The 24,245-nt window shown below is 40.7% G+C and overlaps 1 protein-coding gene across 3 annotated transcripts; it reads left to right on the top strand.

Moving 5' to 3' along the window:
• Positions 1 to 22,650: 22,650 nt before the first annotated feature.
• LOC108037974 lies at positions 22,651 to 24,041 on the top strand. Of its 3 annotated transcripts, none has more exons than XM_017114654.2 (4): positions 22,651 to 22,836; positions 22,905 to 23,068; positions 23,135 to 23,405; positions 24,017 to 24,041. In XM_017114654.2, the coding sequence occupies exons 1-3, from the start codon at positions 22,684 to 22,686 to the stop codon at positions 23,400 to 23,402; spliced, it is 585 nt and encodes a 194-aa protein (XP_016970143.1). In that variant the 5' UTR covers positions 22,651 to 22,683; the 3' UTR covers positions 23,403 to 23,405; positions 24,017 to 24,041. The 3 variants fall into 3 exon arrangements, with proteins under 3 accessions (XP_016970143.1, XP_016970142.1, XP_016970141.1); XM_017114653.2 differs by lacking the exon at positions 24,017 to 24,041 and adding an exon at positions 23,522 to 23,608; XM_017114652.2 differs by lacking the exon at positions 24,017 to 24,041 and adding an exon at positions 23,461 to 23,549.
• The last annotated feature ends 204 nt before the right edge of the window (positions 24,042 to 24,245 follow it).

The raw sequence follows: 24,245 nt of genomic DNA, 5'->3' as shown, positions 1-24,245 counted from the left end.
CGAAGGAAGCGAAGGCAGTAAGGGCGGCACCCCGCCAAACCGGAGAATTCGTTAGTTGTTAATCAAATGTCAAGATACTTACTGAAATAAAACCTAGTTATAATCAATTACTAAGTAATTCCCCACGACTTCTACTCTGGGCTGGGTCGGAACTCTCTTTCAGCAACCACGCCTGACACAAACAAATTCTTGTGACGAACCCTGGCCATCTCTGAGCCACCCGACAACGACGAACCGTCACAAGCAACACTAAAAACAGCACTACGACTTACGACGAACAACGCACAAAACAGAAACGACGGGGTTACAAGAAAGAAAACACAGAACAGAATTACGAAAGTAAAACAATATTTGATTATTATTAGTGCACAAAGATTCAAAGATCACTCGCGAAGCGAACGGAAATTAAATGTAAATTTAAAGATCTGAATGAAAATTGTTTTAATACAACCCACCGATGGGATTAAACGAAAACAAAATACAAAACGGAGCGCAGAAAAAAAACACGACCGTTCACTTTGAAAGTCAAAGACGAATGTTAACATATAACATATAATATTTTTTTTTTTCGGTGATTTTTTCTGAACAATCTTTGGCTCAACGAAATTGTAAAATAATTAATTAATTATTTTTAAGCATTGAAAGTTTAAATGGTTGAAATTAGGTAACAATAAGTAAGTTTTATTCACAAAACATCATCTTAGCCCGTCTTGACATATCTGGTGTGCATTGATGTTATTATGCGTGTATAACTAAAACCAATGCTCACGTTTGCATTTTCATGTGAAATATTCCAACAGGTTTCCCCTGTAAAATTTCAAAAAGTGATTACGGCGACGAATAGTTATGGGATAGTTTATAAAATTATTTACCAAGTGCAAATTAATGTTTTTCTTAATATAAAAGCCCAAGTTACCCTTATGCGAACCTTCGCATCATGTCCTGGAACACTGTCTTGGCGCTGTCGCAATAAAGTTTGACAACAGGACCACGACGACCCACAAGCCTGGATACGTAAAAAATAAATATATGTTATATTAGATGTGAAATATTTAAAAATTTTCAAATGAACAGCCTTATTGGCAGCTTTCCACGAATTCCAAGGGAGACTTTAACTGGCCAAAGAAATCCGTCCGCTTACTTCAAAGGGATTGATCTCTTGGTAAATTACTAATTTTCTGTGATAAAATTGTTTATAGTGAAAATTATTATTAAATTAGAGTCGCCCCGCATGATTGTTGGGTGCCTTAAATATCAGCAATTCGATTAGAGCCAATCGTATCAAGCTGAGATGGAGGTATCCAGTGAAGAACCATTTCCGAATCGGAAAGGTTAACGCTTTCAACAGAAGAGTAAATGAAGCTGCGAACTTCTTCCCAAATCATTGCCAACAAATGGGCTGCACATAGCTCTTGTCTAGGGACCGGCTTTGCTCTTAGAGGTTCCACCCCAATTGGCTCAATCACTTTACCATTTACCCGTAACAAGGATCAGCAAGCCCATGAATCTGACCAAATAATTGTCTGCTTGTTCCATTAAATCGTGGTATAAGTAGAAGTGCATATTCATTTTTTATTGAGTTCCAACTTTATTTAAAGTCTTTGGGAACAGGCTCATCCCAGTTCAGACTCAAAAGTCAAGCCTCTTGTGAAAATATTTTTGCTCTGGTTGTGATTGGGCATAACAAAAACAAAAGATCAAAAAGTGTGGTGATATATGACTAGACTGAACTTTTAGTTACCGACTGATCTGTGATTTTCCATACCATATTAATCCGACAGTTTTCAGATCTTAAAGATCCCCGTGAAAAACTTTAGCTTTTGATTTATTGCATGTACCTATTTTAAAATTCGAAGCTAATCGCTCAGCGATTTTGGACCCTACGGATGCGATTGCAAATTTGTGTCTCTAATATACTTTAAGCATCTAAATGTTAAAAATGGAGCTCTTGCTGTTCCATACGTGACAGTATTTAGCCTCGTCAACCTTCACTTTACTGTACATTTTGGTTATGTCTATCGAAAGACTTGTATTGTTGCTCTTACCATGAAAAGGTCATTTAAAGACACTTGCAAAGTAGCCTTGCAAGATACATTAAATGCTTTGTGCTTTTTCAAGGTGCTATACATTGGAAGAGTATAAAAAAATCTTTTGGTATTGAACACTCGATTGTAGTTGTATGACCGAGATCCTAATACTCTTCCATAAATTTATTAAAAATTAACTTTTAGTTAATCCCATATCTAACGATAATTACTACTAAAACGAGGATCCGAGTCATATTGGGCTTGATTTAAAAGGTAAGGATACTTCCAATCTTGTTCCAACTCCATAAAACGTTTAAATAATTTTTTAAGTAGGCCAGACTCAGGCAATGTGCTTACCATAGACCATGCCCTAGTTTCTTGGAGATAAATATGCTAGCACCTACCTTCTATGTGGGGTAAGACATTGATCATACCCTGCTGTGATCAACCTTGCAAGCTAATCCAACATGCCCTTTTCTCAAGCCATTTCTGCAAATTCCTTTGTCAAATTTAAAATGAGCTGAGAACGATGAATTGTGATAAAAGGATCATTTGACTTGCAGAACAAACATATAGATTCCAGGTTTCTGCTACTGGCACTATGTTCTCCATTGCAACCCTTTGTCCGTCTAGTTGAAGCCTCTACAGCCGACCATTGCTGAAAGCGCTTATTGAGTGCACTTACACACTCAGATTACAATGGAATTTTTTGATAATCTAGATTCTTTTCCCAGCTCGAGCGAGTCTTTCTATCAACTTTGAACATGACAATGTGAATTAAGAATGCGTTTGCAACCATTTAGACGCCAATGGATAACAAGGACTTATAAATGGCCGATACTGTATTAATAATCGAATTGAATTGAGCTAGTCCGAACATAGTCGGGTCCACTTCTCAGTGAGTGCAAGTGTGATGAAAGTTAAGTGGAAACAAGAGAGAACGCTATAGTCGAGTGCCTCGACTATTAGATACCCGTTACTCAGCTAAACAACTTTATATAAATATGCCTTCTTGTGTTTTTTTTGTTTTTTTTTTTAACATAATGTGAATTGTAGTGACCACAGGAAAAAAAGATAAAAAGTTCAAATTATCAATTTGAATTCGGCGATCTCTTAGTGCCGGCAGCTTTACAGCACGAGCACTGCGCTGCTTTAGCGCAGGCAGCTTTTGTCCTGCACCAGCAGCTGTGTTTATGTTTATGTTTTTGAGTGCAATAAATTGACTAGAAATATTAAACATACATACTTATATTGGCTAAACACATACATTCTTAAATAGTATTATGTATATTAAAGTCTAAATGTTTGCACAACACGAGTAACGGGTATAGCGAATAGCTTTCTTTGAAAGGAGTTATCTTTGCCGGGAAATTGCAACTGTGTACAATGTAAATACATACATATGTATATGCTTACATACATACACACATACGCCATTGTTTGACTCAGACCTCCAATTTGGCGAACTAGATTTTATTGGCATAGTTCTTGGGATACAGTTCGGTATTGACAAATGAAAACCATCGCAATTTCCTTTAATATAAATTATTGAGAATTAACGTTGACTCTGTTGAGCACCCTGGCCAGCTGTTCCAAAGTCATCCGTTAGATGGCGCCATGAAAGGCGGAAATGTAGGCGCTAGCCAGGCTTAAGCGTTTAATGGGTTTTTGGGCGTTAGAGTTGGCGTGGCAAACTTTTATTAGGCCAATCGATATTTAATGACGAAAAAAATACATATCAATTAAAATTTTCATAATATCATCAAAACTGTGGCCACAGCTTGTGGGCGTCAGAGGGGGCGTGGCACCATTTTGAAACAAACTTGCGCTGCGTAGGAACTCCAAAAATCTACATGCAAAATCTTCTAGCTTTTATAGTTTCCGAGATCTCAGCGTTCATACGGACAGACAGACGGACAGACGGAGAGACGGACAGACGGACAGACGGACATGGCTAGATCGACTCGGCTAGTGATCCTGAACAAGAATATATATACTTTATAGGGTCGGAAACGCTTCCTTTTACCTGTTACATACTTTTGCACGAATACAATATACCCTTTTACTCTACGAGTAACGGGTATAAAAACGTTGTGTTATAGATGAAATTAAAATAAAACCAACGTATGACCTCGAGTAATAGCTGCATTTATGGTAAAATAGGTCAACACAAACCAACAAAAAGTTAATAGACATATATATGTGAGATATTATTTAGTACAGTTTATTAATATTATTTCGCGGTGCACAGTTACTGAATATAATAATTGGCTTTTATTAAATTGCTGGATAAATGCTGCTGCTTTCTGCTGATTCTTTCACACACGTTCGGCTGCTTCGATTCTCTTCTGCTACTGTCCTGTTCGGCTGCTACTTCTTCTGCTACTCCTGTGCTGTACGACTTCTGCTGCTGTTACTCTGCTGTACGACTTCTGCTGCTGTTACTCTGCTGTACGACTTCTGCTGCTGTTACTCTGCTGTACGACTTCTGCTGCTGTTACTCTGCTGTACGACTTCTGCTGCTGTTAACCAGTGTGCCTTTAGTAGATCTGCTTGCCTACTCTCTGAACATTCGGTCATCCTGATTAGTCATCAGTCCCTGATGACCATGCCTCCTCGTTGTGTACAGAAAAACTCCATAATTTCATGTTATCATTGCTCGTGCTCGTATTTTTGGGTCCCTCGACGTCTGCTGCTTTTCGTACATTATAACGTCCGCCTCGTTTCACTTCTGTTATTTCGTATGGACCTAAGAATTCGCTAGCCATCTTTCTCCCAGCTACGAATTGCGTTCTACGGATGGCGACGAGATCTCCAACTTTGTATCCGTACTCGCATTTTCGCTTTTTATCAAATTGCTCCTTATATTTTGTCTGGGCCTCCCGAATATTATCTTTTGCTTCTTGTCGCATTTTCTTTCTTTCGTCATCAAAGTTATCAACCATCTCCTTTTCTAGTAGTTGAAGTATATCGCTATCTGGTCTACAACGCATTTTTATCCCGATCAGCAGCTCAAATGGAGAACGCTTTGTAGATTCATGAACTGTGCCATTGATAGCCATCTGAACTCGAGGTACCAACTTGTACCATCTTCCAGGTTCCTCCGACGACAACTTTGAAATAATGCTCAGGATGGATCGGTTTACACGTTCTATTTGTCCATTGCCTCTTGGAACTCCTGTGGTGCTCCAAACGTGTTCGATGTTTTCTTCCTTCACAAATTCCTCAAAGCTAGACGACGTAAATGCTGCTCCGCGATCGCTTACTATACGAGCTGGATTACCAAAGATGTCCGACCATTCCCGTAACTTCTTGAGGACTTCGTCTGCACCTGTTGTTTTGGTGGGATACATCCATACGAACTTGCTAAAGCTGTCAACCATCGCGTAGATGTACTTGTAGTGCTTTGAAGTAGCATCCATTGGTCCCAGATGGTCTACGTGTATAGTATGAAGCGGCTCTGATCCTTTGTCGATTTGATGCAAAAATCCATCTTTTTTGCCCAACTTTTTGTTGTAGATTATACATTTCCTAGGATCTGCTGTACCTTCCCTTCTAGATGTGGGATCCAATAACTCTGCTGTATGGCATGCATTGTCTTTTGTACGGCAAAGTGGCCTGCATTGTGTGCCTCTGTTATTATCTCTCTCTCCAGCGATTTCGGTATTGCTAACCGATTAGTTCCCTGCACAACCTTGTACACCAGACCAGCCTTTAATTTAAAGTTGTCATATGGTTTACTTTTCAGGATTTCGGAGACTGCTTTAATCATCGTATCCTCCTGCTGGGCTTTCTTGATTCTTGCTGTGACTTCCGACGATACCATCATGACATCAATTGGGTATCGACTCAGGCAATCCACGTGCTTCAGCCGCTCTCCTGGTCTGTGTTCCACCTCGAAACTGTAGTCCTGCAGGTACAGTACCCATTGGGCTACCTCTCGCGGAACGTCCTTCTTGCTTAACGTTTGCTTAAAAGCGGCGCAATCAGTTACAAGCTTGAAGTTGGTGCCGAGTATGTACTGACGGAATTTTTTGCATGCGAGAAAAACAGCTTTGGCTTCTTGTATATAGCTATGCTGGCGTGCTTCAGACTCCGAGGTTTTCTTGCTCCAGAATAAGACCGGATGCAATTGTCCTTCATGCCACTGTAACAACGTAGCTGCGAACCCATCCTTCGACGCGTCGGTGTGTATCTCAGTTTTTGCATTCCTGCGGTAGAGTCTTAGCACCGGCTCGCTCACCAATGCTTCCTTTAATATGGCGACCGCCTGTTGTTCTTCCAGACCCATTTTAAATTTAACGTCTTTTCGCAGCAAATTCGTTAGTGGTTTTGCGATCAGTGAATAGTTTTTTATAAACTTGCGGAAAAACCCAGTTAATCCCAAAAACGACTGCACCGCCCTGATGTTTTGCGGTATTGGAAACTTTCTAATGGCTTTGGTTTTCTCCGGTCCTGGCTTAATTTCTCCTCCTCCAACTTGATGTCCCAAAAATGTTATTGAGGACTGCAGGAATCGACATTTTTTCCACTTCATCTTCAGCCCGTATTCAGCTGCTACATCTAAGACCTTCTTTAGCTTTTCCAGGCATTCTTCGGCAGTTTCGGCGTGTATAACAATGTCGTCCATGTAAAGATCCAGAATGTTTTCATTTATGAGGTTTTGCAACACATGACCAATGAAGCGGATGAAGACTGCTGGCGAATTGCAAAAACCGAAAGGCGCTCGATTGAATTCAAAAAGGCCCTCCTTCGTTATGAACGCTGTATACTTCTTGCTGCTTTCTTCGACTGGAACGTGAAAGAAACCATTTTCCAAGTCCATTATGGTGAAAATTTTTGCATTTTCCAGTTTTTCAAGCACATCTTCAACGATTGGAACGGGGAAGCAATCTTTTAGCACCATCTTGTTCAACTGGCGATAGTCCACGCAGACCCTGTTGCTCCCATCTTTTTTCTTGACGATTACTGTGCGGCTGGCGAAATTTGAGGATGAGCGCCGTATTATTCCAGCGTTCAGCCATATATCAATCTGCAGCTTGACTACATCAGCTTCGCTAATAGCCACTCGGCTTGGAGCATGTCGAAACGGTGTTATGTTCTCATCTGGTAAAATTTTCAGCGTGATCGGGCACACAGCAGTCTGCTTCTTTTCGGAAAATTCTTCAATCATAGATTGGACGGTATCTCTGTACTGTGAGGGGACATCAATATCAGTATTTTCTTTAACCACATTGTAGATACTTAACTGATTCGTGTTCACAGTTTCCTCCTCATTCAGAGGAGAAAACTGATATCCTTCCGGCGTCGACCTCATTGTGAATTTGGTTATAAAGTCATATCCCAGCAGCAAATCGCATCCGATGGCATGATTGGCCACCACAAGAAGCTTGTGTGCCAGACACATACCGTCGATCTCCACTTCTGCCATAAATTGACCAGCGGAGCGTGTGATATTATTTCCAAGTCCTCTTAAAGTTGTAGAGCTTGGCTGCAAGAGCGCGCTACCCATTTTCTCAAACACGGACATTTTTAATAGGGTAACATCTGCACCTGTGTCTATGAGCCCCTTGACTTGCACATTGTTGATTTTCAGAGACTTAAGGCGTTTTTCCTCGTATGCTACGTTTACGGCAGCCGTACCAGGGCAATCTTTCGACATGTGACCACTCTGATTGCAGCGGAAACACTTTAATGCAGCTCGGCAATCCTTGCGTAGATGTTCTTGGGATCCACAATTGTAGCAGTGCAGTTTCCTCACATAGCTGTTGTGCTCGGGCTTCATTGCGAGCTGCTGTGATTCTTTCTTCTTCACCATCACATTATCATCGATCTGACGCGTTCGTTCGTAGATTTCGTATTTCTCTTTTAGCTGCTTGTAAGAACTGCATCCATACAAGGTGTACTTGTAATCCGTTTTAAGCCTCAATCCGTCGACAATGTACCGAATTACCGACTCAGTGTCTAATGTCCCACGAGCAGCAATGCCTTTCATCTGTAGCATGTATTCGTGAAAGCTTTCGTTTTTTGCTTTCACTCGCACAGACAGCTGATTGTGAATTTGGGCACTGCATACACGATCGCACTCGAATTCCGTTACAAGTTGTTGACGCAGCTGACTGTACTCGTACACTTCTGTAGACTCGAGAAAAAGAGCGGCTGTACATGTCATTTTGGCACGAGCTTGTACGTATTTCTGCTTGTCGTTAAGCCCATATGCGTCGGCGTTTAATTCGAAGTTATTAAACCACTGTTGCACAGACATATTTTCTCCACTGAACTCTGGAATTATTTTGGCAAAATTTTCCACTACCAGCTTCGCATCATTTTTTTTGTCAATTTCATCGGCGGTAATTTTCAACGTGAGTAGTTGAACCAAATCTTGGAGAGTCTGCGTGTTTTGTTCTAAGACGTTTGTGTCGTTTCGGCGATTGTTTCCACATGTCCCTGATCCACTTGGGCCCTCGTATATTTCCACTTTCTCATCTTGTGGTTCCTTTTCATTTGTCATAATAATTCTGTTGCGCAATACCCTTACCGGTAGTCTGCTTGAAGATACCGTTTTCTTTTTCTGATCCTCTTTCCTTCTGGTTGTTGTCTCGTTTCCTCTGCTGGCGGCTTTTGAGGAATGTGGCACCAAACTGTTTTGTTGTCTCGCTTTATCTAATTGTTTCTGAGACATGCGGATTGCGCATTTTATCACTTTTCACTGGCAATTCGCGACTGGTTGAGCCCCCAAATGTGAGATATTATTTAGTACAGTTTATTAATATTATTTCGCGGTGCACAGTTACTGAATATAATAATTGGCTTTTATTAAATTGCTGGATAAATGCTGCTGCTTTCTGCTGATTCTTTCACACACGTTCGGCTGCTTCGATTCTCTTCTGCTACTGTCCTGTTCGGCTGCTACTTCTTCTGCTACTCCTGTGCTGTACGACTTCTGCTGCTGTTACTCTGCTGTACGACTTCTGCTGCTGTTACTCTGCTGTACGACTTCTGCTGCTGTTACTCTGCTGTACGACTTCTGCTGCTGTTAACCAGTGTGCCTTTAGTAGATCTGCTTGCCTACTCTCTGTTACATATATTTATTTTGCCAAATATATGTATATCTTTTTTCCAAAACTTTTATTGGGTGCGAAATCATAAACTTGACCTTTTAGGTTTTCCAGTTGATCTGCTTAAATGGATTTCAAGTTATCTAAATGGCAGGTCACAAAGGGTCCTTTTTAAAAATTCAATTTCTGAAATTCTCCGTGTTACCTCCGGTGTCCCACAAGGGAGCCATCTGGGTCCGTTACTTTTTACATTATTTATTAACGATCTTCCCTCAATTATAAGTCATTCTCGCGTACTTATGTACGCAGATGATGTTAAGTTGTGCCTGCAGTATAAAGACATTTCCTGCCATTTAGACTTGCAATCCGATCTAGATAATTTTCAAAACTGGTGCCGAGATAATTTACTAAATTTAAACGGCTCCAAGTGCAAGCTGATGACTTTTTATCGGGCCAATCCGATATACGCGACTTACACGTTAAGTGGCAGCTCTTTGGATAGAATAACTCTTGTAAACGATCTTGGCGTTCTCTTGGACCCTAAACTAAAATTTTCTAATCACATTTCGTCCATGGTTAATAAAGCCAGAGGAGTGCTTGGATTTATTAAAAGGTGGTCAAAAGAATTCGATGATCCTTATTTGACTAAAACTTTATTTATTTCGCTAGTCCGTCCGATTCTGGAGTATGGGTCTCCCGTCTGGAGTCCACAATACGGAATACATATTGGTCGTATTGAATCTGTACAAAAAAACTTCCTTCTTTTTTGCTTTACGGCGCCTAAACTGGGATGCAAATCTTATCTTACCTTCTTATTCTAGTAGACTTCTTTTGATTAATTTACCATCCCTAGCCAACCGTAGAACGATGCTTGGTACTATCTTTATTTATAACCTTATACATGGTGATATTGACTGCCCCGACTTGTTAAGTCGGCTAAACTTTTCTGTGCCAAGTAGATTAACTAGAAATTATATACCCCTAATTTTAAATCATTGTAGATCTAACTATGCCTTGCATGAGCCTTTCAGAGTATTATGTTCTGACTATAATAGACTTTTTCCTGTAATATCAAATCTTGACTCTCTGCCGCTCCTAAAACGATTAATACTTGCTTCATTGGCACAAGATTGATCTAACTATTACTTTTTTTCCCGGACCTTTACCTTTATTTTCCTATCTCGCGTCTATCCTATCGCGAATCGTGCCGTACGATACACGGCTGCGCCCCTCGGTCGGTTGGGCGGGTAAGTGGGCCGTGGGACTCCGCGCGAAAAAAAAAAAAAAAAAAAAAAAATTTTTAGTAGGTGGGTGTCTTAACTTTAAAATAAATTTTTGCGGCGACTACAAAATATATTTAGCAATGTGGACTTTAGTTTAAAATTTAAATTTAGAAGTCGGCTCCAACGGAATGTTTAACGAAATGTCCAACTATATATCCAAACATGGGGCTCTTCTGGAGCCACATAAAATTATATCAAAAAGCTTTTTTTAATATTAGAGCGCAGATTCCACTTCATGTGATATTAGGTACTAATTGTTACATTTTTTACAAACGTAAGCCGTCAACGAATTGATAGAACAAGAACCACCTTGCCAACCGTCCATTTAAGTCCTTGAGGGAATCATTCATTTCAGGCTAGAGTGATCTGTGATCATTGTAAACGGCATCAGCTCAACGTAATGCCTTTAATTGCTTTTTAATTCCTAACACCGCTGTTAGACATTGAATTTATTGAGCTTGGAGGAGAAAAATGTTACAGGGCGCTTTGACTTTTCTTCATCCAGTTGGATATTCCTAAGTACATCACTCTCAATTTTGCGATAAAACAATAAAGTACTTGCCTTGACCCGCTGGTCAAGTAAAATAATTAATCGACTTCTTATTTGGAATCAACACGCTTAAAAATAACTACTGATGGGAGCCGGTAGTTATTTTACCACAATATATATGTTTACCTAGTTATGAATCTTTTTTTTACCGGCAGCTGTTTTCATAATAGAAACTTACTTGTTCATATCTGCCAGAATTAATTCGGCTGCGTGCAGACGTGTTTTATTAACGCTCCGGAAAAACAATTAGCCAATCAGTCGAAAACGTTCGAAAAAAAAATAAGCGCGAGGTTTTGCGTTTCGCGATGCAAATCGCATATCGTAAACTAAAGTTTTAATTAAATAAATAATTAATCTTTACGCACTAACTATAAACAAATGAGTAAGAACGTGGATCAGCGCACTCAACGACAAAAACAACAAGACGAAGCCCGTGAAAAAATTCAGAGAGAACAAGACAAACGTCGTCTCTCTTTGGCCCGTAACAACGCCTATTTTACGGTGACGAGTAATACTCTAGAACCGAAAGTGCTTGAAGGTGCAAGTTTACTGACCGCCGAAAACCAGAGAGCTAACTCTTGCTCTCCCGCCCTGCTCTTCACCGCTCGAACGCCATGGAGTGAGCAATGCAAGACTCCAACAGAGCTTCTGCCGCCTAGCGCAACAACAACAGAAACTACTACAACGGTCTCTGTCGCCAACAATGCAATAACGACTCCACCCTCTTCTTGTGCTGCGGGTAAAGCAACAACACAACCAAGTGCAAAAATCGGTGCAAACGGCAAAAACAAAGCTACGGTAGAAGAAGTGACAATTCTGCAAGCGGGTTCGGCCATTCAGACAGGCATGGATCGCTACATTAATATCTCCAAGCGCAAGCTAACACCCCCAAAAACTCGGACGGCAATAAGCCCAAAATAAATCGTTCCAACAAAGGCCCTGTAAATCCCGGGCCATTAGATGAAAACAGATTTTCCATTCTGGCGGAGCCTGAAACAGAGTCTGAACAATTAGCCCCAAGGAAACTAAAGCCCCCACCTATTTTTATTCGGGAGAAGACCTCGAATGCCCTAGTCAACAAAATAGTTGAGCTTGTCGGAAAAGATAACTTTCATGTTATTCCGCTTATGAAAGGGAATATAAGCGAAACTAAACTCCAAACCAAAACCGAAGACGATTTCCGAGCAGTGTCGAAGTACTTAAACGATGCCAAAAAGAATTACTACACGTACCAGCTGATAAGTTGCAAAGGTTTGCAAGTTGTGCTTAAGGGAATAGAACCCGATGTGACCCCCTGCGAAATTACAGAGGCCTTAAAAGAAAACGGTTTTTGCGCAAAAAATGTTATAAACATTATGAACAAAAACAAGAAGCCGCAACCACTCTTCAAGGTCGAGCTGGAGCCAGACAGCAGAACTTTGAAAAAAAACGCAGTGCACCCGATCTACAAGTTGCAGTACCTTCTGCACCGTAGGATCACAGTGGAAGAGCCGCACAAACGGACCGGACCAGTGCAATGCACAAACTGCCAGGAATACGGTCATACCAGGGCTTACTGCACCCTCAGGTCAGTATGTGTAGCTTGTGGAAACTGCCACGGCTCCGAACCCTGCCCTGCCAACAAGGAAGACTCTCTCACTAAAAAGTGTGTAAACTGCCAAGGAAACCACACAGCTAACTACAGAGGCTGTCCAGTCTACAAGGCGATGAAAAGTCGGATGCAACGAGCAACAACGGCACGCTCCCTGAACACACAAAACACTTACATGAGATCACAAACGACACCGGAAGTTTTCTTCGCAAAAGCAGCCAGATCATCATTTGGCCCTTCAATTACAACCAACGGAATTTCTTACGCCAGTGCTCTAAGATCAGGCACAGCTCACATAGAGCCGAAAATTGATAACATCCAGCAGGCCATGGGACAGCCACAAAGTAACATGGAATCTATGATGATTACTTTGCAACAAAATATGATGGAATTTATGTCCTTCATGAAAACCACCATGCAAACCCTTATGCAAAACCAAAATATCTTACTACAAATGCTTGCAACTCAGCAGTCCAAATAAACCATGCCTAGCCTTCGAATAACTCTGTGGAACGCCAACGGTGTTTCACGGCATAAACCTGAAATAACTCAATTTCTGAACGAAAACCACATCGACGTTATGTTGCTGGCAGAAACGCATCTCACCAGCAAATATAACTTTCAAATACGGGGATACACGTTCTATGGCACAGATCATCCAGATGGTAAAGCGCATGGCGGCACTGGAATCTTAATAAGAGACCGCGTCAAACACCACTTTCACCAACGGTTCGCTAAAAATCATCTGCAAGCTACATCGATAAAATTACAGTTGGGCAACTGCAACCTTGCCATTGCCGCTGTCTACTGCCCACCCCGCTTTACAGTATCCGAAGACCAATTCATGGACTTCTACAATTCGCTTGGAGAGCGATTCATAGCAGCAGGAGATTACAACGCCAAGCACACGCACTGGGGATCCCGCCTTGTGACCCCCAAAGGAAGGCAACTATATAATGCACTCATTAAAACATGCAACAAACTGGACTACGTTTCACCAGGCAGCCCTACATACTGGCCTACATCGGACCACTCACCAGTGCTAATAACTCTTCTTCAAAGCCCGGAATTAATCGAGCACCCTCGCAGGCTGACGTCGCATCGAACCAACTGGCTGAAGTTCAAAAAGTACGTAAGTTCCCACATTGAACTAACTCCACAGCTCAACATCAAGGAGGACATCGCCGATGCCCTGGAGTCTGTACTCGTCGCAGCAGCCAAAGTCTCAACACCGCAAGGGAGGGATGGGCACACACACCAACACAAAACTAACCATGAAATCGAACAGCTTGTTCTGGAGAAAAGACGTTTGAGACGTACTTGGCAAACCAGCAGATCGCCATCCTCAAAACAAAGTCTTAAAGAAGCTGGTCGCAGACTTACCAGGGCTCTAAGGCAAGAAGAAGAAAAAGCACAACGCCAGTACATTGAGAAACTTTCACCCACCAGCATTAAGCATCCCTTGTGGAGGGCCCACCCAAAACTAAGTGCGCCGGCCGAAACAGTAATCCCCATAAGAGACTCTTCAGGCAGCTGGGCCAGAAGCGACAAAGACAGAGCTTGTACATTTGCTTTACACCTTCGAAATGTTTTTCAGCCAAGCCCTGCAACTAATTCATTCGCACTACCGTCGCCGTCTATTCGAATTGAATCTGAGACGGAGCCAATTCTGTTTCAACCAAATAAAATTGCAAAAGTAATCAGCGAGCAATTGAAACCAAAAAAGGCCCCAGGCGGTGATCAAATAACTCCCAAAATGTTAATCGAACTTCCAAACTGTGCAGTTAAGGTTATTTGTAAACTCTTCAACGGGATTACACGACTTGGCTATTTCCCAAAAAAATGGAAAAAATCGGTAATCATAATGATCCCAAAGCCAGGGAAAGATCACACAATACCAGCTTCGTATAGACCGATAAGTTTACTCTCGTGTCTGTCAAAACTGCTCGAAAAATGCCTTCTGACGCGCATCATTCCATATCTGAAAGAGCACAACGTTATTCCAGCACATCAATTTGGCTTTCGAGAAAGCCATGGAACAATAGAGCAAGTCAACAGATTAACAACAGAAATAAGGACTGCATTCGAGCTTCGGGAATACTGCAGTGCGGTATTCCTTGACGTTGCACAGGCTTTCGACCGAGTCTGGCTTGATGGCCTTATCCATAAAATCAGAACGATCCTGCCAGGAAACACTCACAGGATACTGGAATCGTACCTTTACAACAGAGCCTTCGCCGTGAGATGCAACACCACAACATCCGATGACTACGCTATAGAGGCTGGAGTTCCCCAAGGTAGCGCTCTATTTCTCCTCTACACCGCAGATATTCCCACGAACGAGCGGCTAACTACTTCTACATTCGCAGACGATACCGCGATCATAAGTCGGTCCAAATGCCCAACTCAGGCAACAGCACTACTAGCTGATCATCTCGTTGTAGTGGAGAGGTGGTTATCAGTCTGGCGTATAAAAATAAATGCGCAAAAGTGTAAACACATAACGTTTACTCTTAACAGACAAACGTGTCCCCCGCTAACCCTGAATAACACGCCACTTCCACAAGCTGACGATGTAACGTACCTTGGCATCCACCTAGACAGGAGACTTACATGGCGGAGACATATCGAAGCTAAGAAAATTCACCTAAAACTAAAATCAAACAGTCTCCATTGGCTTTTAAACGCGCGCTCCCCCCTCTGCCTGGACTTCAAGGTCCTGCTCTACAATTAAACGCTTAAGCCAGTCTGGACCTACGGCTCCCAATTGTGGGGAAACGCGAGCAGCAGCAACATCGACATTATTCAGCGAGCACAATCAAAAATCCTGAGAACTATCACTGGGGCACCTTGGTATGTTCGGAACGACAACATCCACAGAGATCTTGGCATTCTACCCGTAAAAGATGAAATATCAAAACAAAAAGCGTCCTACCACACCAAGCTAACTTCTCATCCAAACCAGCTCGCCAGGGGCCTAGCCAGGGCTTCCATCCGGACCCGATTGCAACGCAATGACCTTCCAGCTCAGCAATAGTTATTAGAGCCGCTAAATTTTCGCGCCAGTCACCTTGACTGTCAGATAGCTTTTTAATTTAAGATTCTATATACTTATTGTTAGTCTCAATTCAGAGAAGATCCAATAAATAAAATGCAAATGTTAAAAAAAAAAAAAAATATCTACCCCGAGCTCGGCCAAGAGCTTTCGAACGACGCTTTCGGACACTGTTCCCTGGAGTAGCTACACATTCGTGTAGTGCGCGTAGCCGCTTTAACACCCCACTGACGCCTCGGAATCTGACCACTATCTCTTCCTTTAGATCCTCCCAGACTTCTGGTGGGCGCTCCCGGATAACTGTCAATCGGCCGCCTGACCTCTTACCCAGTGTGGAAAACTGTAGGAGACTTCATCTCACGAGCACTCTGCTTCCGATTGAATTTGCCCCGGAAAACAAAATTCTCCGCCATCATTTTGTTGTGATCTTCATCGAAGTATGTCTTACACTTTTCGACTCTTCTCCATCTCATATTTCTTCTCTCTGGCTCTGTTTCAAGCTGCTGACCAAAGGCCTGAACCTCATTGAATCTGGGAGCGAGTGGCAGCGTGGTTTATGATTTTTTGAGATTCCTCCTTTAATACCCGATCGCCAATCTTGCCAGCGCCCCCGTCAATCAGGTCACCAACGCATCGGTAACAGCAATCATCATCTCCATAAACCAGCGACGGATCTCCTCCTGCAACGTTCGGTTTAAGGCACCGCCATTCCTGCTCACCGATTCTCTTGTTTCTGAGCTATTTAAACATTAAGGCAGGCTTGCACCTTGTTGGCGCCCAAAACCTGATTTTTTTCTGGAATTTATTTCTTGGAAAGTATGGTAGGTGTGGGAATAAAATTTTAGCCAGTTGTAGGGTACAGTTTATTGAAGCTACACAATTTTTTTGAGTGCGATCCAAGCGAAGGGGGGAGGGGGAGTACCGAACAATGGCGGCATGTCCGCGAAAAACTCGTCCTCATGGCGGATTTTTTGGAATTTTAAGAAATAATCTGAAACGCAAAAAACGAATATATTCTTAATCTGTACACTTGCTCGCATGGCTTGAACTAGGATAATTGAAAAAACATAAAAAATGCAAAAATTATGAGCTTTGGAAAAAAAAATCGGTTTTTTCCTCATATTTTCGTTACTCATTATTTTTTTAAATAAACAATTTTTAATATTTTCAAAAGATCCTAGTCTATACCATGCACATACTTCTGAGGAACATGTATAAAAAATTTCATGACGATTGCTCAATTTTTGCGGCTTGTACGACTTCCGCCAACTCGGAAAACATGGTTTCGAGAAAAACGCGTTTGAAAATTTTCACTATAATGGCAACGCGCTTGACACCGGTCCACCAAACGGCCGATAACTTTCGTAATTCAAGAGATTTCGACTTGAAATTTTAGGAGAGTAAAATTAAAACATGTATGTATCCGAAACTGCAAAAAAAAAAAATTTGATTTTTTTGACTTCACAAGGTGCAAGCCTGCCTTAATGCCCGCTATTATGAATATATGATGGTGCTGGCCAATTCCAGCTAACATCGTCAGCTCTATGGTTGTTCTCCGCTTCGAAAAAATATATGTTTATTTTTGATGTTGATGGACTATGACCAGCTCTAAGAAGTGGTCACATTCCGCATGGGGCGTAACAACGTATGGAAACGGACAAACTAAGTTAAACAAAATACTAATACTAATTTCGTGCTAAAATACATAACATGAATGCTTTTAAGTATAGCCTAGTATCCAGATCGACAAACGATTACGCTAGCGTAAAAACTTTAATCTTTCCAGTGTGACCAAAATTTTGAGAGTTCATCAGATTTAAGCGTGCTACGGTCGTACTGTCAATCAGCTGGGTTTGTTGACAAGCAGTTAACATTCAAATATCGTATTTACAAGCAAGACAAGTCTGCCGGTGTACAAAGAAATTAAATAACAATACAATTTAAATTTAACAGTTGTTTTTTTTTAATTTACTGATAATTAATTGCTAATTTAAAGTTCATAGCTGCACTTTATTGTGTTTTTTCGTGCATTCTGGACCTAAAAAACATTTTGCTCTGACAAGAGGCACCCCAGATAGTATTAATGTTATTTTGTCCTCACATGTAAACAACTGCAATCGACTTTTGTGAGTTTTTTGAGTTTTTCCCTCCATTTCTTATAATGTTTAGTGAGAAGCGCACGCCAAAAGATTACATTTTTTAATCTTTTCCGCTAGGGTTCACCCAAAGTTCATTTCCGCAGACTGGCAACGCTATGGAATATTTTTTCGTCGATCAGGGGACCGACGTGAGAAAAGGCCCGACGAAAAGTGAACGCCAGCTGTTTGCCTCTCGCTCTCTCTCATGACTGGCGTACGGTTTTCGTCGATCTGGATACTAGGCTTATTTTGTTAACTTTAGCATAAGGTTCACGCAAATCATAGTTAGATTTTCAATGATTTAATCTAACAGGAATATAGTTCCTCGTAATTCTATTAGGCACAGAGAAGTTTAGGTGACCCAGTAACTCGGGACACTCAAAAACCCCGTAAATATGTTTACAAATAAAAATTGTGCCACGCATCGCACTAAGTATGGATAAAGATGGTAGATTAATTAGAAAAAGTCTACTGGAGTGTGGTGGCAAATAATTGTCAGTAAATTAAAAAACAACTGTTAAATTTAAATTGTTGTTTTTTAATTTGTTTGTACAGCGGCAGACTTGACTTGCCAAGGTAGTTGAAAATATCTTTTAAAGGGTGTTTCCCGCAAATACGATTTTTGAATTTTAACTGCCCAGCTGATTGACAGTACGACCGTAGCACGCTTAAATCTGATGAACTCTCGAAAATGCAGTCACACTGGAAACATAAAAGTTTTTCCGCTAGCGAACTCGTTCGATCGGAAATGCCATAACTTTGGTGTTTTTAAAGTTAGGAAGTTGGGATTTTCTTTGGGTTTTAATTTTGGCCCATCAATCCGACCTATATAATTTACAGAATATTCTGCAAGGGTATATCAACTTCGGCTCCGCCCGAAGTTAGCTTTCCTTTCTTGTTTGGCAATCAATCCGACCTACCAAATTTCGACTATTTCCTACAGCTGCCATATAACTGAACGATTGGAAATGCCATAACTTACAGAATATTCTGCGAATATTCTACCTGTGTCGAACCAACCCAACCGAGTACGTTTTCCCTTCGTCAGATTTACTTTGCTTTTCAGATCCACCGTACAACCCCAGTCCCTCATAGGCAAACTAGTCACCGACTTTACCAAATTGCAGAGCACCATCCGAGACTGTTCATTGATTTGTCTTAACTGCGGTCATGCGTCTACTCCTGGCGTTAGATTGGGAGTCATCTATTTTCAAATCCAACCAGGGAAAAATAAGTCATATGCATGATTGTGGTCCCTCACTTCCAAAAAATAAAATGTTCTCTTCGAATTAGCTTATTAAGAATTTAAATATATTTATTGTAAATTTTTTTTTTTGCTTATCCATTTATTATGTTCTGTCTAAATGTTCAAAGCTATGGTTTTAATTGTATTCTTTTGTAAATTATGATGGACTAATAAATATTTTTTTAAAATATGCACAAAAATGTGAATAAATTAAGAAATAAATAAATAATGTTATTATTTTTTTTGTTTTTAGCGCCGGAAATTAAGATACATTTTTTTGATCATTTTATCAAGGCGTTATTTGGAATTTCTTTTAGAGTCGTAGTCTACTCGGATCTAGAGACACGCGGTTGGATAATTTTTTGGAGCACACCAGCAGAATTATCAGATTTAATCAAATTGTTGTTAGGCTCGTCTTAAAAAATAATCATCTTGTAGTAGTTTTTGCCCCCCTTTTCTGTTTCCGCTGATTGACCTCTATGCTCCTTGTTTTCTGGTCTAGGTCCCAGTTCTCCCTAGATCTTATATCTCTCGAAATCCTAATCCTTTCTAGATCCTAAATGCACCAGAAACACGAACAGAAACTCCCATCTAAGATGCATGGCCACTTCCCATCTTCTAGCCACTTTATATTTATAATTTTATTTCACTGAAAATAGGTCGATACCAATACCAAAAGCTTTCAAACTTTTTGTTTTCTTTGATTTTTGTCCAGACTAGCTTTGGCTTATCGTAAATTTTAAACTAATGGATGCCTGATCCCTACTTGACCGATGTTGTTGCCCATGTGTACCTTGTGAAAACTAGGAGCTGATTATGGTTTCCCTCCTTGATCATCCCATATTGGCGCTATTCGCGTTCCACCTTTTTTCCTAGTTACTGTGGCCCTGCCAACATCAATAAAATACTCAAAAATCAAAGTTTTGGTAAACAACAGAGCTGTGCTTCAGCAAATATATGGGCTCTAGTCAATTATCACTTAATTATTATTTTTTTTAATGCCGTAAAAATGTGTAACGAACTGAATTCTTTATTATCTGGTCGCTACAAATCTCGTGCGACTAGCTCAGAAGATCGCAAAAGATGGAACTCGGACTTGAGCCAATGGTACCTAGGCTTAATAGCAGAATATCTTGCTTACTACTTGGCCGGCGCTTGCTGATCGTCGTCCTCGGTGCACACGATGCCCTTGCTCTGCTTTCCGAGTGCTCTTACAGGACCAGACGCAGTGGGTATTTGGCTCTTGCGACTCGGTTAGCTGCCGTTCTACGGCTCTGGCGGTGAGCAAGCTCCTTCTTGAGTTCCGCAGGGACGATCCTCATGTCAGTAATTGAATTTCCCTCCCAAAATTTTCCCTCCCAAGTCTATACTAATTTGCTTGAGTTTATTGCTAGCATAATATTTGGCCAATTCTCCTCCCAATTTCTTTGGTCTGCACACCACTAAGCTATCATTGTCTTCCGTTCTGTAAGGTTTTCATGCGGCGTGAAAGGCTGAGACGGCTGTAAATTGGTTTACCGTTGTCGGATATCATGTCTTTTTGAACCCCAAACCTTGACAGTATGCGTTCTCTAAACGTCTTCTGTAGGGTCTCCGCTTTTGGATTACGCAGGGGCACCATTTCAGTCCAATTATTTGTTTGTATTACCGAGCCATCACCAAAAACAATCGACCACGGTCAGCAGTGGCGTGAGCAGAAGTTATTATATATATATTATTATCCAATATATTATTTTATAAAAATACTTTTCCTTGCTTATTTTTTTTTTAAAAAGCTAATCTCAACTTTTAAGCATAAGCTTACAACTATTCTGTATATAAATTAAATTGTTGGCTGGGGAAGTGTTAGCCAGCAATTCCCAACCTCCCCTCCAAATACGCTTCCGGTTTTTAGAAATGAATATGGCCTACACGTAAGTTTAAATGGTTTCGGTTGCCAAGATTTGTGAGTTGCATGAAAAATGTGCGCCAAAGGCGCCAAATCAATACAGGCTAACTATACTTGTAACTATCAGATACCCGTTACTCAGGTAAAGGGAGTGCGAGGGAGATGGAGATAGAAACTTTGATCACGCATAACTTTTTAACGAATGATCCGATTTGAAAAATTTTTTCTACATTTCGATAGGTATTGATAAACACAATAAAACTGCATTTTTACTTTTCCGAAATATTTAAATTTTTAAAATCGTATATAAGCGATTGTGGGCGTTAAAGGGGGCGTGGCACCATTTTGAAACAAACTTGCGCTGCGTAGGAACTCCTAGAATCTGCATGCAAAATGCCAATCTTCTAGCTTTTATAGTTTAGATCTCAGCGTTCATACGTACGGACAGACAGACGAACATGGCTATATCGACTCGGCTAGTGACCCTGATCAAGAATATATATACTTTATAGGGTCGGAAACGCTTCCTTCTAGCTGTTACATACCTTTGCACGAATACAATATACCCTTTTACTCTACGAGTAACGGGTATAATAATTAACATAATTAAGCCTAGTATTCAGATCGACGAAAACCGTACGCCAGTCATGAGAAAGAGCGAGAGGCAATCAGCTGGCGTTCACTTTTCGTCGGGCCTTTTTTTCACGTCGGTACTCAGATCGACGAAAAAAATACCAGAAAATTTCATAGCGTTGCCAGTCTACTGAAATGAACTTTGGGTCAACCCTAGCGAAAAGAATACAAAATTTAATCTTTTGGCGTGCGCTTCTCACTGAACATTTTATAAAATGGAGGGAAAAAATCCAAAAACCCGCAAAAGACGATTTCAGGAGTTTACATGTGAGGACAGAATAACATTAATACTATCTGGGGTGCCTCTTGTCAGAGCAAAGTGTTTCTTAGGTCAAAAATGTACAAAAAACACAATAAAAGTGCAGCTATGAACTTTAAATTAGCAAATAATTATCAGTAAATTAAAAAAAAAACAATTGTTAAATTTATATTGAATTTTTTTTTAATTTCTTTGTAAAGGCTTTGATAATTTCTTTTAAAGGCTCTTTCCCGCAAATACGATATTTGAATTTGAACTGCTTGTCAACAAACCCAGCTGATTGACAGTACGACCGTAGCACGCTTAATTCTGATGAACTATCGAAATGTTGGTCACACTGGAAAGATTAAAGTTTTTACGATAGCGTACTCGTTTGTCGATCTGGATACTAGGCTTTAATTACTGCTCCATCCGTGTGGCAGCATTAAGAATTGCTCCCCTCTTTCCTAGGCGCAAACCGTATTCACACTATGGAGCAGAACACCTTGGAGAACGAGAGTATGTCCCCAGACTTATATTTGTGGTTTAAGTCTAGTACTCAGATCGACGAAAACTGTACGCCAGTCAGACAGCTGGCGTACACTTTTTGTCAAGGGTTTTTTCACCTAGGTCCTCAGATCGACGAAAAAATACCAGAAAATTGCACCCTAGCGAAAAGATTAAAAAATGTAATCTTTTGGCGTGCGCTTCTCACTGACATTTTAAAAAATGGAGGGAAAAATCATAAAACCCGCAAAAGTCGATTGCTGGAGCTTACATGGGAGGACAAAATAACATTAATACTATCTGGGGTGCCTCCAGATCGACAAACGATTACGCTAGCGTAAAAACTTTAATCTTTCTAGTGTGACCAAAGTTTCGAGAGTTCATCCGAACTGAGCTTACTACGGTCTTACTGTCAATCAGCTGGGTTTGTTGACAAACAAAAAACCAAACATAGTTAAATTAAACGAAAATGTCGAGTTCAAAAAACACAAGCGTGATTTTGGTTGTCAGCATGGCGGCATGTATTGTAGCATTAGAGGAAGAGGACAAAGGACAACGGCGGAAATATTGGGTGAGCCCATATCTGCAGGAAAGGGCCCTTAAAGGCCGATATGCTTCCGACGTAAGTAATACTGTTCAATAATGTATTAATATTCGTGCACTAAAAAATATTTTCTTATTATTTTAAAGTTTCAAAACTTGTTGCAGAATCCTTCAATGTTTTTCGAAAACTTTCATATGTCTCAGAAGAGTTTTAACACTCTTTTTGGAATGGTGGAGCAGTACCTTGTACCGAAACGGAACACTCGCCCAGACGCTATACAAATAAAAGCCAAGTTGGCCATCGTTTTAGAGTAATTAGATTTTAAATATTTAGTTTTAGATAACAATATATTTATATTTTGTATCCTTTTATTTAGATTTCCTGCCTCTGGAGACGTGCAACGCCACATTGGATCAACTTATCGGATCAGTAAGCAATACTTTGGAGTGATTCTCCTCCAGGTGTCTATTGTCATTTGGACTGCTTTGCGGGATGAATTCCCCAAGTGGACGTCGGGCAATATGCTGATGTGGGTTGAAGGCTTCGAAGACGAGTGGAACTTTCCTAATTGTATTGGAGCAGTCGACGGAAAGCATATGGCGATAAAAGGCCCGCCAAATAGCGGAAGCCTTTTTTACAATTAAAAGGTAAGTACTTTTTAAATGCCAATAGAATTTAATAACAAAATCGTTTGTAATGTAGGGCTTTCATTCGATTGTGCTTATGTATTATATTAGTATAATGTTACAATATTTTTGGCCAGAACCTACTGCCTCTGCGTGGATAAGTCCGGCAGGAAGCCCATGTAGGGGGCGAAATCCCACTCTGCAGCACCTGTTGGCTTCTCCAGTGGGTCTCCTCCAGCACTTCCACGCTTTGGTTGCTTGCACTTATGGTACTTATAACTGTCCCGCAGAGACTTCCACGCCAGCTTGCAACTATTATCTAAACATAAATATTGTATATGTCCACGTTAACAAATATTTAATAATGTACAATTATAACTTACCATCTTTGTCCATTTCCCAGGCTATTTCCTCCCACGATCTTTTAATAAAAGTTGCATTAAAATGCTTATTATTTGAAAGGTCCCACAATTCTGGGCGCGACTCCACGCATTGTATCAATGCAATTTTGTCCTCACAATTAAACTCCAGCAACCGACTTTTGCTGGTTTTTTGATTTTTTCCCTCCATTTTTTTAAATACTCGATGAGAAGCGCACACCAAAATATTACATTTTTTATTCTTTTTGCTAGGGTTCACCCAAAGTTCATTTCAGGTGGTTGGCAACGCGATGCAATTTTCTGGTATTTTTTTCGTCGAACTGAGGACCTAGGTCAAAAAAAAGCTTCACGAAAAATGAACGCCAGCTGTTTGCCTGTCGCTCTCTCTCATGACTGGCGGACAGTTTTTGTCGATCTGAGTACTAGGCTTAAGGTCAAAAATGTACGAAAAAACACAATAAAAGTGCAACTATAAACTTTT

Source organism: Drosophila rhopaloa, unplaced genomic scaffold (assembly GCF_018152115.1).
Source record: "Drosophila rhopaloa isolate 14029-0021.01 unplaced genomic scaffold, ASM1815211v1 contig_203, whole genome shotgun sequence".
Taxonomy (NCBI): Eukaryota; Metazoa; Arthropoda; class Insecta; order Diptera; family Drosophilidae; genus Drosophila; species Drosophila rhopaloa.
This window is presented reverse-complemented; position numbering and strand designations above follow the sequence as displayed.